The sequence below is a fragment of the Rhodofomes roseus genome (genome assembly GCF_022264815.1).
Source record: "Rhodofomes roseus strain CIRM-BRFM 1785 chromosome Unknown C8Q71scaffold_14, whole genome shotgun sequence".
Taxonomy (NCBI): Eukaryota; Fungi; Basidiomycota; class Agaricomycetes; order Polyporales; family Fomitopsidaceae; genus Rhodofomes; species Rhodofomes roseus.
This window is the reverse complement of record NW_025952970.1, coordinates 244343-257275: the sequence shown is the minus strand read 5'-3', so window position 1 is coordinate 257275 and position 12933 is coordinate 244343. Positions and strand designations below refer to the sequence as shown.

At 59.2% G+C, this 12933-nt stretch overlaps 5 protein-coding genes across 5 annotated transcripts; 2 read left to right on the top strand and 3 right to left on the bottom strand.

The window, feature by feature from the left end:
- Window positions 1-123: 123 nt before the first annotated feature.
- On the bottom strand, window positions 124-2952 carry C8Q71DRAFT_766500 (acetyl-coenzyme a synthetase). Its single transcript, XM_047924195.1, has 10 exons — window positions 2820-2952; window positions 2719-2770; window positions 2519-2668; window positions 1945-2451; window positions 1219-1883; window positions 1118-1139; window positions 961-1042; window positions 746-893; window positions 551-689; window positions 124-491 (listed from the first exon to the last, which is right to left on the bottom strand). The coding sequence occupies exons 1-10, from the start codon at window positions 2921-2923 to the stop codon at window positions 372-374; spliced, it is 1989 nt and encodes a 662-aa protein (XP_047777296.1). The 5' UTR covers window positions 2924-2952; the 3' UTR covers window positions 124-371.
- A 2418-nt stretch (window positions 2953-5370) lies between these two features.
- On the top strand, window positions 5371-7903 carry C8Q71DRAFT_871580 (uncharacterized protein; the record flags this gene model as incomplete). The annotated part of the gene is made up of 12 exons (XM_047928337.1): window positions 5371-6013; window positions 6083-6161; window positions 6220-6233; window positions 6288-6418; window positions 6566-6653; window positions 6707-6713; window positions 6776-6807; window positions 6832-6904; window positions 6962-7129; window positions 7186-7230; window positions 7289-7372; window positions 7437-7903. 12 exons carry the CDS (start codon window positions 5371-5373, stop codon window positions 7528-7530), a joined length of 1458 nt encoding a protein of 485 aa, XP_047777295.1. The 3' UTR covers window positions 7531-7903.
- C8Q71DRAFT_125824 (uncharacterized protein) lies at window positions 7901-8617 on the bottom strand. The gene is made up of 4 exons (XM_047916429.1): window positions 8346-8617; window positions 8243-8291; window positions 7986-8145; window positions 7901-7919 (listed from the first exon to the last, which is right to left on the bottom strand). Exons 1-3 carry the CDS (start codon window positions 8469-8471, stop codon window positions 8000-8002), a joined length of 321 nt encoding a protein of 106 aa, XP_047777294.1. The 5' UTR covers window positions 8472-8617; the 3' UTR covers window positions 7901-7919; window positions 7986-7999.
- On the top strand, window positions 8379-10711 carry C8Q71DRAFT_125873 (Peroxin-3). The gene is made up of 7 exons (XM_047916430.1): window positions 8379-8697; window positions 8782-9271; window positions 9323-9407; window positions 9457-9787; window positions 9837-9947; window positions 10000-10354; window positions 10412-10711. Exons 1-7 carry the CDS (start codon window positions 8540-8542, stop codon window positions 10484-10486), a joined length of 1605 nt encoding a protein of 534 aa, XP_047777293.1. The 5' UTR covers window positions 8379-8539; the 3' UTR covers window positions 10487-10711.
- Window positions 10689-12096, bottom strand: C8Q71DRAFT_710715 (oxidoreductase family protein; the record flags this gene model as incomplete). The annotated part of the gene is made up of 5 exons (XM_047920763.1): window positions 10689-11213; window positions 11279-11293; window positions 11355-11372; window positions 11443-11969; window positions 12045-12096. 5 exons carry the CDS (start codon window positions 12094-12096, stop codon window positions 10689-10691), a joined length of 1137 nt encoding a protein of 378 aa, XP_047777292.1.
- Window positions 12097-12933: the final 837 nt, after the last annotated feature.

The window sequence follows — 12933 nt, the reverse complement described above, 5'->3', positions numbered from 1 at the left end:
CCCACTCAACTCAACAATCGCCACTGAAAACGTACGAACCGGACACACTTCGGTATCCTTCCGCAGAACCACACTCCTGGGCTCCATATGCATCACCTCCGATGCAGACCACTGCACGGATGAGAACGACCAGACGGGTCCAGGAAGTCTTCAAATTCGCATTGCTACCGCTTCAATACTAATGTACAGCTATACAGATTTACACTTGACCATGACATACTCACTAGGTATATAACCAACTACATATCAGCACTAAGTAATAAGATACAGCAAGTCGGGCGCGTGCAGACTCGGGGAGGGAGACACCACAAACTCAGCCGGCGGGAGGTATCCGGGTTAGCCGTGCACAGGGTCGGCAAAGGGGGGGGCAGCTACGACGCGGCGACTTTGACCTTGATGAGTTCGACGACGCTGGGGTCCGCGAGCGTGCTGAGGTCGCCGAGCTGGTCGCCCTCGCCCGCGACGATCTTGCGCATGATCCTGCGCATAATCTGCCCCGCACGCGGTCAGCGAGCCATCCGCACAGCGCAGCAGCAGCGACAGGGCCTACCTTGCCCGAGCGCGTCTTGGGGAGGTCCGAGACGAGGTATATCTTCTTGGGCGCCGCGAACGGCCCGATGACCTTGCGCACCTGCAGCGTGAGCTCCTTGATCAGCGCGGTTTCGTCCGTCCCGTCGAACTTGAACTCCCTGCGGACAGCGCACGTCAGCGGCCCGGCAAGCACTCGCAGAGGGGAGGGACGCACGGCTTCAATGTCACGAACGCATATACAGCCTGGCCCGTCAGCTCATCCGCAGTGCCGACCACCGCGGTCTCGGCGACGCCCGCGTGTGTGATGAGCGCAGACTCGATCTCCGCCGTCGACAGACGGTGGCCAGACACGTTGATCACATCTGCCCGAGCGCACCCACACCCGACCGCATTAGCACCGCGCGGCGCACAGAAAGAGGAAGCACGCACCGTCGACGCGGCCCTTGATCCAGATGTAGCCGTGCTCGTCCCGCGCGGCGCCGTCGCCCGTGTAGAACACGCCAGGGTAGGGCTACATCGAGCGAGAATGGCGTCAGCTCACGCATGCGCGCACAATAGCGCGGGCGGGCCCGGAGACGCGGCTCACCTTCATGTACGTCTCGAGATACCTGTCGAATCAGTCATCCGCGCATGTACACGTGACCGCATCAGTACGCGTCGAGAGGGGGAAGTGAGAGCGACACGCACCGCTGGTGGTCCTGGTAGACGGAGCGCGCGATCGACGGCCAGGGCGTCTTGAGCACGAGCACGCCCTCGACGTCGGGGCCCTCGAGCTCCTTGCCGGTGGTGGGATCGAGGATGGCGGTCTCGATGCCGAAGAAGGGGACGGTCGCGGAGCCCGGCTTCGTCTCGATCGCGCCGGGGAACGGCGTGACGACGATGGAGCCCGTCTCGGTCTGCCAGAAGGTGTCGACGATGGCGCACTGGCGGCGGCCGACGTGGTCGTTGTACCAGTGCCACGCCTCGGGGTTGATCGGCTCGCCGACGCTGCCGAGCACGCGGAGCGAGCTGAGGTCGTGCTCCTTGACGTGGTGGTCGCCGAGCCGGCGGAGAAGGCGGATCGCGGTCGGCGCGGAGTAGAACTGCGTCACCTTGTGCTTGTCGACGGCCTGCCAGTAGCGCGACGGCGTCGGGTACACGGGCGTCGACTCGAACACCATCGTCGTCACGCCGTTCATGAGCGGCCCATACACGATGTACGTGTGTCCCGTGATCCAGCCGACGTCCGCCATGCACGCGAAGCGGTCGTCCGGGTGCACGTCGAACACGTACTTGACCGTCAGCGCCGCGCCGAGGAGGTAGCCCGCGGTGGTGTGCACCACGCCCTTCGGCCGCCCGGTCGATCCGGAGGTCTGCGGGGGAGGCGCGTCAGCTCAGGGGTGCCTGATCGGGCTAGATCACGGATAGACTCACGTAGAGAATGAAGAGCGGGTCCTCGGAGGACATGACCTCAGGCGGGCAATAGCTCGGCACTTTCGCGAGCTCCTCGTGCCACCAGCGGTCGCGCCCGGGCGTCCACGGGACCTCGTTCCCCGTGCGCTTCAGCACGAGCACATGCTCCACGACGGGGCACTCCTTGACCGCCGCGTCCGCGATGACCTTGGTCGCGATGGTCTTGCCGCCGCGGCGGCCCTCGTCGCTCGTGATGAGCACGCGCGACTTGCAGTCCTGCACCCGGTCCCGCAGCGACTCCGCGCTGAAGCCCGCGAAAACGACCGAGTGCACCGCACCGATGCGGGCGCACGCGAGGAACGCAGCGGCTGCGTGCCAGGTCATGGGTAAATAGATGGAGACCGTGTCGCCCTTCTTGACACCGAGCGACTTGAGCACGTTCGCGATCCCGCAGACCTCGCGGAGCAGCTGTGCGTACGTGATCTCGCAGCCCTCATTTGGTTCGTCTGCTTCGTAGATGATGGCAGTCTATCGGAATGAATTGGGGTTGGCGGGGCTTCTCGTGATCTGGAGAAGAAGAAGACGAGAAGCGCACCTTGTCGGGGTGCTTGAACGCCCAGCGGTCTACGCAATTGTATGACGCATTGAGACCACCCTCCGGGAACCAGACGATGTCGCCCGTCTCGAAGCCTCCCGCGCGGACGGTGTGGAACGGCCTGTCCCAGGATATCGTCTCCCTGGCCATCTTGGGCACGCGTCAGACTGCGTTTGGAGTCGTGCAGGCTACACACGTACCTTGGCCCACCACTTGTCGCTCTCATGGCCGAGGGTCTGCGAATGCAATGCCCTGGTGACGGGTGAGGACGCGAGGGGCGCGGAGAGGCGGCGGAACTCACTTGTAGGCGTGGATGTGCGGCCCGACGTGTGGTGTTTTGAGGCCGTCCTTGACACGGGGCGCGATGGGGTGCAGCGGGACGGGTTCGTGGGGCACTTCGGACATGGCTGGGAGGGAGAACGGCGGACAGGGTAATGTCGAGCCATGGCGCGGTGGCGGGACTATATATGAGGGACCTCCCCTGGTCATCCCAGCCTAATCCGCTAGCGGGGCGCGCGTGATCAGACGATCGAGCGGACCAATCATCAGTGTGACCGCCCGCGGCGCGATCCTCCTGTCTATCGTGTCCCTGTCCGGCCTGGCTGCTTCCTGGCACCTCCGCCCGCTGCCCTCGCCCACCGCTACTTCCCGGCCTACCCTTCGTCGCACGACCGCCCGTCGTCCTGACCGCGGTCCTCCAGCGTCGGTGCTGCTTGCCTTCCAGGAACGGATAACGATCGCATCTCGTTGGGGAAGGGCGGGCGTTTGGCTGGGATTTCCCGACGCGGCACCGGTGCGCTGAGCAGTCACCCGGAACGCCGTCGAGGGGCCCTCGTTCGAATACGATTATCCTGTGTCGCAACTGTGTCCTCGTAGACACCCACTCCCTTCTGGACACGTCCGACACGAGCACCTTCTGACCGTATGGGCCGACGTCATGCCCCGAGAGAAGCCTCCGAGGGAGCTTCGCGGCAGCCCCGAACCCGCGCACGGCAGCATAGAGCCCGGATACCGACTCTGCGACGGCGACAACGAAGTCGCAGCGCCTGGCAGCGCAGAGCCCGGGAGGATTTTTGCGCGCGTGCCCAGTTGTCGCCGTGGCGCGATTTCCATTAACCCCGCAGTTTAGCGCGTCCCGTGCGCATGCCCTGCCCCGCTTCCCCGCACCTAAGTACCGAGCCCGCAGCGTCGGAGGGCGTCAGCAGCCTCTGCGTCCAATCCCATTGGCCCCTGGCACCGAAACACCGGCCTCAACCATACCGGTCTCCGAGGAAGCCGCCAAGAACACTCCCTGGCAAGCAATCCTACGCTGCCTGGATCGCATGTAGGCTCCCTACGTGGTCCGATTGCAAGAGTACGTACTGTGCGAATGGCGCCTACGTCGGAGAAGACCCCTGATGCGACCGGAACCGTGTCATGGCATGTTCAGTGCTTCTGCTTCTGGACACGGCGTACGACTAAAGACATCGCGTGAGTGTGCAGCATGTATGTGGCGTGATCTCAAGCATACGTACTACGAATAGAGCGAGGACCCCTGTTGGATTGGCTTACACAGTGCGCCGGACGTCTGACTTCGACAGCAGCTCGGTGGCGGCGATTGAGGGCAAGCGTTGTGCCCATCCAGGACCGGTGTGGGCGAGAGAAGTGTGTACTTAGTGGGCCGCGACGATCAATGTATACCGGAGCTGAGTAGTCGACGTCGATGAACCGCGCGCAGCTCCCTCGCTGCTCGTGCGCGTCTTGTCGGGATGTCGAAGCGCTCAAGTTCGGACGACTGAGAGTGGGAGAGAAAAGGGGGAAAGATTCGATGATCCCTCGCGGCGCAGGCCCGCGGTATAAGTACACACGAAGCGGCCAGATGCGGAGCGCGTCCGAGCTACATGACGTAAACGATACGAGCGGAATGACATGACTTGGAACGAAAGAGTGAAATGGGGAGAAGGAATCGAGACCGAAACAGGCAAGGGAACTACCATAAAGGGAAAGTGCTATCGTGAAGACAGAATGGGACGCCCGCCCGGGCGACAACGTCCTTCAACTCCCTTCAAGCTAAAACGAACGACCGCTGTCTCGGCGCGAGTCTGGACCGACCGGGACGAGAACTATTTACTTGCGCGACCCGCCCCGTCAGGTGCGGATCCGTCCGACGTCGTGTCGGTTTCCTCCTCCACATCGGGAATAATGTGATATGTAATGCAAGTTATATCTTTACTGGAACTATCCTACAACTTTTCCTGTCGAAGGTCTGCTGCCAGTTGCCTGATACAGCCACAAAGTCGCTAGAAAAGGAAGGTCTCTTCAGGGTTAGGTTGCCGTAGCCCGAGCAATGTATGATACCATACTACGAACTTGAATATGCACTGCATGCGCGCGTATATCGCCATCTACTGTAGTGCTGACCCCCTATAAGGATTAATTCGGATGTCATGGCTTCGCGATTGTTTTCGCTAGGGTGTGCATATGGCCCCGTTTAACATTGCAGCGAGCTCAGAACAGTTCGTTGAGCAATCTGTCTATCGACGTTGTATTCAAGCAAGTTCCTATCTTCTTTGCCCGCAGTATGCATACCATAGGAGTACATGGACATGTACATACAGTACGCTGGGCTGGGGGCCACAGTGACACGCTTGTCACAGTAACGGTCACGCAGTGACGCGACGCGACGCGACGGCCTAAGCAACGGGTGTCGCCTTCCTGCTCGCGTTCGTTCGCCTCCCACCGTCCCTCGTAGCCCAGCTCACGCGAAGCCTCCATTGAATTCAATTTTCGAAGCACCACGGTACTCACGTCTCACCACCGCGTCAAGCCGCGGCCGTACAACCGGCCAATACATACCCGTGCGCCGACTCGGAATGCGTGGTCGATCCCGAACGGGCCCCACCACGGCGAAGGCGACAAGGAGCTCAACGCGGGGAGCCGCACCTCCGGGTGGAGAGGCCGTGCCCGCGAAGACAGGCAGGAAGGGTGGGAACCGCGGATCCGGAGGTGCGCGCACGAAGGGGAAGGGCCGGGCGAGCGACCCGGAGGAGCGTGGTCATGCGGGTGGCGCGGGTGACGACGGAAGCGACGGGGAGGACGGGGAGGAGGCGGAGGTCGAGGCGGCGCTGAACAGCGACGCGTTGGACGAGGAGGAGGACGAGGAGCCCGCAGGCCCGAAGCGGAAACGCGCGTCGGTCAGCGAGGCGCGCAAGAAGCGCAGACGCGTGTCGGACAGGTCGTACAGGTACAAGCACGAGGAGGACGGCAGCGAGCCCTCCCTCGACAGCGACGCGCTCGACGACGACGAGGACGTGGGTGTAAAGAGGAAGAAACGCGCGTCGGTGGCGAAGGCTGCGCCCAAGAAGAGCTCGCCGGAGAAGAAGGCCTCGCCTAAGAAGGCTTCGCCGAGGAAGAAGCGGAACCAGGAGGAGAGCGAGGACGAGGATGACGGGCTCGACTTGAAGGATGGCCAAGAGGTCGTCGGTGTGGTCGTGCAGGCGCCAAAGAAGGGACGAGGTATGTAGCCAACGATGGCAGACCCTGACGTTCGCATCTAGGAAAGTATGTGTTGACTGTTCGCTACAGTCCCGCCAGGCCAGATATCCAAGAACACACTCAACTTCCTCTCCGAGCTCAAGAAGCCAGAGTGCAACGATCGCGAGTGGTGCGTCAACTTCTTCCCTACACTCGCTCTGGGCTCGTGCTTAACTCTTTGCCATTAGGTTCAAGCTCCATGGTGCGCTCACCTCCTTCTCGTGTTACTTCGCCTCTGACGCGTGCGCACACACAGAGCCGGTATACCGCCTCGCGGAGAAGGAGTGGAAAGACTTCGTCGACGCGTTCACGCCCCTGCTCGTCGAGGTCGACACCCAGATCCCGCACCTGCCACCGAAAGACGTAATCCACCGCATCTACCGCGACGTGCGTGTCTCTGCCGTACATTCTTCCCGGCCCCTTATGCTTCATGATGCCTGGCCCACTTGGCTTGGCGCGCTTCCGCCGTGCTTCTCGGGCAGGTCGCGATAGCAAGTGAATACGCGTGCTGATTGATTTCCGTTCTGTGGGCAGGTTCGCTTCAGCAACGACAAGACGCCGTACAAGACGGGCCTCTCCGCGAGCTTCTCCAGGAGTGGGCGGAAGGGCATCTTCGCGCATTGTGCGTTCCTTCTATCGGTCGTTCCTGTGCATACGATGCTGATTGTCGGCTAGATCATATGTAAGTTGGCCATCGCGCTGTCTTGCGTAACATGCCGTTGATGGTCGTACGTGGGTTTGCAGCGCTAGTGAGTCTTTGCGTGCGAGGGAAGCGTGTACGTGAGCTGACGGGTTCGCAGTCATACCAGGCGGAGAGAGCCTCATCGCGGCGGGGGCATGGCAGCCGGGCAAGAACGAGCTCGCGACAATCAGGTTCGTTCCCAGCCCTGCGACTCTGTTCGGCCCAGCGGGCTCTGATGCGCTGCGCAGGAACAACATCCTCCGTTCGCCGAGACGCCTGCGCAATATAATCTCTGAGCCCGAGTTTGTGCGCTACTTCGGAGAGGCGAGGCCCGACGCAAAGGGCGGCCGGAGCAACATCTTCGGGCGGGAGGATGAGCTGAAGAATGCGCCGAAAGGCGTGGCGAAAGACCATCCGTGCGCACCCATTTTACAATCAAATGCCGCCAAATGTTGACAGTGGTTGCGCCCAGGGACATCGACTTGCTCAAGTGCCGGTCCTTCGCTGTCGTGCATCAGTGGGTTGTGCTTCGGCGTGCGTGTTCGGGCTGTAGCGCTGACATGCGCTGGCATCAGTTTCCTAGACAGCGAGGTGGTAGCACCGGACTTCAAAGAAGCACTCTGTAAGGTCGTCAAAATCGTCAAGCCGTTCGTGCATTGGTAAACCTTACTGCCATCTATGTTAACACCGAGACAAACTGATGCTCTGTGGATCCTTCCTTAGTCTCAACGACATGATGTCCATCCAAGACGGGGATAGTTCGGATGACAACGACGATGGTGAGGAAGGTGATGACGGCGGTGACGATGACGAATGAGAAGGGGGAAATAGGGAGAGTAGCCGTTATTTTGATTGATGGGCCCCGGTGACTTGTTGTATGATCTTTAGTTCGCTCTTGTTTTTGACGACGTCCTGGATATATGCACGCACTCTACCTTTCCCTCGTATTGTTGTACTCACTTGTTAATGGATAATAGACCCACGGTGTCGCTAACGCAGTAGATTGGGAGTTGCCGCACGGCGCAGACTTTGTCGCGGGGTCAATGCGGTTCGAGCTGCGTGAACGTTCGCCCCTCAACGTCTTGTGAACAAGGAGCACACCAAAAAGCATTCCATTCGAACATCCCGGATATTCAGATCTACTCGACTTTCCGCTGGTCCCGATACTGCTTCGCCCACTGTTATTCGGGACATTAAGCGATTGGCCTACAATGCATGATGATGACTTACGAGCATCGAGGGTATGAACCGTACAGGCTCAATGTATCTCACCTACCAGTCGAATGTCAAGGAATGTAAGAGAGGTGTGGTAAGGATGAACGTGCCTCCTTCTCTGCGCTCCAGCTCCAGCCGGCGTAGACGACTGCGAGAATACCGGCGAAAGCAATGGCGGTGTTCGATTTCCAGTTCGCGGGTCGTGTCCACCAGCCGCCTGTTGACCGTTACAGTGTAGAATGGACAGAGCGAGTAGAACAATTGTGTGAGGGCACGGTCAGCTTTGTCCAGGGCTTGAACGATGAACGACGTACCAGCTGGTGACCAGACTTGCTTGGGGTACGGATATCTCGCGCCTCCTCCCTACAAACATCCTTTCATCAGAACATTTCTCTTGCGTTGACGAGGAAGGCGCACCATTGTGAATGTATGTTGGAGGGAAAGTGATGGACGGGTACAACAGGTCGAGTCTTCCGACCGAACCGGCGTCGGGTCGCTCGTGCAAACACGTGGATGCAGACGCGGAGGCGCGATACCTAGCATAATTACAGGATGTTGCACTCTCTGATTTGCCTCACCACCTCCCCACCGCCTCCTCAATATAGGGCTAGATGCTGAGCGGTCTGCTGAATTATGTCAAGGAGCGCAAGGCTGGTCTGCAGAGATCCGTAGGCTATGTAGGCGGGGCGTACTTGCTCGGGCAATATGTCCTAGGACGACTGGAGGATGTCCGTACGACAGTCATGCAGGACAGGTTCGCGCGAGACAAGTGAGTGTTTGACTGGCTGCTGTCGGCCATGTATTGGCTGAATTGACTCAGGACTTCGGCTTGTTGCTGAATGTAACCTTGCAGTCTGCGCCGGAGGTTTGAGCAGAACCAACAGGACATTTCTTTCACCGTCATGGCGCTCCTACCAACACTCGGAAGACATATCCTGGAGGGAATGGACGTCGAGGGAGTGACTTGCGAGCTGCAGTCTCACTCCAGACCAAAACCCACAACAGAGCCACAGACCCCTGCGTCGGAGTCCAGTCTAACGAGTAGCATGGAACTGGTTTCCAGACCACAACATCCAGACCACTCCGAGAATAGCTCTTTCTCAATGCTGCAGTCAGTGCAAGAAAATGGAGTTGCGACGCCGACGGACCTGTCCGCGTCGTCCGCGAGCTGGGTGGACCAGTTCTCGTCCATGCAGTCGTCTCAGGTGGCGAATGGCTCTGCTCAGGCACCCTCTCCGGACACTGCAAGTCTACAGATGCCTCAGATGGGTGCAGATCTGAGCTTGACCGATTCCGTTGGATCGACATCGACGAGCTCTTCGTCGAGCGTGGCGCCGGAACCTGTGAGCACCGCTACGGGTACTCAGAGTGCAGAGTCATATTGACCGGTCCAGTCTCCGCCAGAGAACGGCTCTGCGCATGTCACCGATACCCCTGCAAAGAGCAAGGCAGAATTGTGGAAAGAAGTCAAGATTCTCAGTGAGTAACCAGTTGACGTACAGGATGGCGTAACTTACGTCCTATGTAGCATTTACACGGACGTTGACTATCATCTACTCAATGACCCTACTGACCCTCTTCACGCACATACAACTCAGCATCTTGGGTCGTTCCAAGTACATCCACTCCGTTATTCAGGCGGAACAGGAAGAACGTCTGCGCGAGCAGATGATGGACGCCTCCATCTTCTCTCTACTCTGGAACGCCGACGATTCGGAAGAGGCAGGGACCAGTGGTGCGGAAGTAATAAGCGAGGAGACGGAGCGGAAGTACCTCACCTTGAGCTGGTGGATCCTCCACGTGGGATGGAAGGACGTCGGCGAGAGAGTGCGGCGGGGTGTGGAGGAGGTCTTTGAAGGGTACTATCTCTTTAACTTGGGCGAGAAACCGTTACTGACCGTACCGCAGCGTATCACTGAAGACCAAATTCACCGTGAACGATCTCTTTCGTCTAGTAAGCGACGTGCGCCGCCGAGTCGAGTACGAAGTGACATTTGAAGGGCATGAACGACGCATAAAGTGAGGGAACTCCGTCAACTCCTTGTGGACTTTCTCACCTCAGATGTCGCAGCTTCTTGTCGACGCTCCTCCCTCCCACATCGGAGACGCTCCACCACGTCCTGACCCAGGGCGGCATTCCTGCCCACATCCTCAACGCACTCGACCCGAAGTTTGATTCCCTGCTCGCTGAGACGCGAACACACGTTGTTTCTGCTTCGTTCGAGCACGTCCTGGAAGCCTGCCTCGACCAAGCGACCGAGACGCTCTTTTCCGGGCTACGGAAAAACATCTTTGGTGGCGCCTCAGGCCCCATCAACTTCGAGGAGAATGACGAGGAGGCGCGCGAGAGGCTGGCGGCGATGCTGCCAGGCCTCTCGAGGTGGTGTCATTTGGCGTTGGAGGGCCTACCGAATGAGCTGGTGGACGTACGTCGTTTCCTTGCCGCAATTCTGGTGTCCTCACGACGCTCATTGAATTCACAGAATCTATCGAGTCTCAGGGAGACCACAGCATTCTCTGCTATCATCTATTCTAGTTATGAGGACCGCTTCTCATAATGATCATATCTTATGTGCTAGTCTCGCTTGCAATGAGTGATGGGTTTGCAGCAGCCCGATCCTTAATCCAGGACGCGGGGTTCCCTCCCCTCGGTGAGCGCCTCAACCTCCTTCAGTGACCCTGATCTTCGTAGCCAATAACCTTCAAGATGAACGTGAGCTTTCATACACGCTTCCAAATTGCTATCGCTGTCTTTCTTTCCTACGCCAGCTTCATCAGCTTCTCGACATCTATGGGCGACCCTTTACTGTTCAAGGCAGCCTCGATGAACGCAACGTCCCGCAGAGCGCCCAAAGGTGTCCCTAGTCCGTTATCCGACCCGTTGATCGCATTGACGAGGAACTGAAGCTCGTTCGGCACTCCATCGGACACCTGTTCGTTGATCTCCTCCGTCTCGCCGGTGACGTTCCCGTCCTTGTCTTTCTGTGCGGTGACAACGGTGACGCGCATGCCTCCCACAGACTTGGGTCCGTCGAGGATCTTGACTGAGTCGACGGAAAGCCATCCGTCGGTACCGACGATCGTGATGCCCTTCGACGCGTGCTCGGCGGCCGATGCGGTCGGTGCGCCCCAAGTGAGGTCGAGGACACCATGCGAGCCGTCGGCGGACTGGACGACTGCATTAATTGTGTCCTCGGGCTTGAGGAACTCGCGGTTGAGCGAGGCGAAGCCAGACACGGTCTTGATCGGGCTGGGAAGCATTACCCGCAGCGCCGCGAGGGTGTGCTGGACGCGGAACGCGGAAAATGTTTGGACAAGGCTCGGGGACATGGCAACCACGGCTTACTCACCACTCCTCCGTCGAGCTTCGCCCACCTCGTTATCAGCCACAGTGCACCTGGACCTGGAGTTACGAGAGGGGCTTACCAAGAACCCGCCCTGGTACTGCGCGTATAGAGGTCGTCGTGAGCAGATTCCTTTTGCACAATGGACGCGTCAACCAGGATGCACTCACGTCTGGTATGGTCCGCCAGGGCGTGTTGTACCACTTGGAACTTGTGTCCATGTAGTTCACCACGCGGGCGTTGTAGTAGGAGACTTTCCCTATCTTTCCATCCTTGATCGCCTTCGCGGCTATCTGGTAGCTCGTCTCCGTCTCGAAATTCTCCGCGACGCGCCAGATCAAGCCCTTCGGCTTGTAGTCGGTCTCATAGTCCTTGATGAGCTCCAGGCCGGACGCGACATCCGGCGCGACTGGCTTCTCGCTGAGGACGTGTTTGCCTGCTGCTAACGCCTTGCGGATTATCCCCGGCTGTGTCGTGATCGGGAGCACGACGATGACGGCCTGGATGTCGGGGCGCGCAAGGAGCGCGTCGAGGTTCCCGTTAGGAGCGGCATCGAAGTACACATCCGGCCTCGACGCGAGCTTCAGCGCTGCCTGCGCGTCCTCCGCGAGCGACGCCGCGCCCTTCTCTGAGCGGGAGTAGATCGCTTTGAGCTCGACGACCGAGGGGCCCACGGTTGCAATCGCGGGGAGGTGAGCTGGTTGCGAGAACACGAATCATAGGTGAGTGTCGTTGTTATCGCCGCCCTTAGCATGTCCGCCGCGAGGCTCACCTTCTTTAGCGAAAATGCCAGAGCCGAGGATGGCAATACCTGTGGGGGCCATGAGATCGAGCTGTATGTGGTGATCGAGTGTTACGAGTTGCGTGCCCCAGCACGATCAGTCAGGCTGGGTTTAATACAGCGTCGCAGCGCAAGATCGTGGCGATTTCGACGACCATTCCGGAGTTCCTCGCTCTCCCGTGTCACCATCGACAGCGCGCGTGTAGTCATCCAGAGCCATGCAAAGAACCGCGAGCGCGCCGTGAGTGCCATAATCCTGCGCTGTGCGGGGTAATGTCGGCTGCTCCGGAGAGGAGCTCAACATCACCTGTCCTGGGTGGTCGGCGCGGCTGTCGAGCGGCGGGTTATCTTATCATGTTGCCAACATGTTGCGGTCACAAAGCAGGAAGCTGGAGATCGCGGCCTCGATACTTCTCGTCTGATCACATTGGAAGTCGATTTTGTGAGAGCAAAGATGCGTAGATCGCGATTCATACACAGTGATCCTCCGTCTTAGTAGGCGTCGACGGGGGGAGCGACCGCGGCTTGTCTTGGCAGTCTTACACGACACAGAGGGGGGTTCATCGATCCAATAGGATGCCGATCTCAGGCACGCCAGTTTCTGTCACAGCTGCATACTCATTACACACGGAATAGCTGCGCAGGTTGCCGTCATGAGGATCAAGAATAACAGAACCGGCGCGGCTGCTGCGACTTGGCCGATTTGCGGGGTAAAGGTCCGCGTCAGCAGATGTATTATTGTCAGGACCCAGGAGTCAGGATAGCTCGTCTACATACTCAGGCTGGTGCAATAGTGGTAACTTACTCGATACAAGGCTGTCATTCCGTCGACGCAGGTGAGTGCCGCCCGACTGTCTAGTGGTCATGATCCCGGAATAAC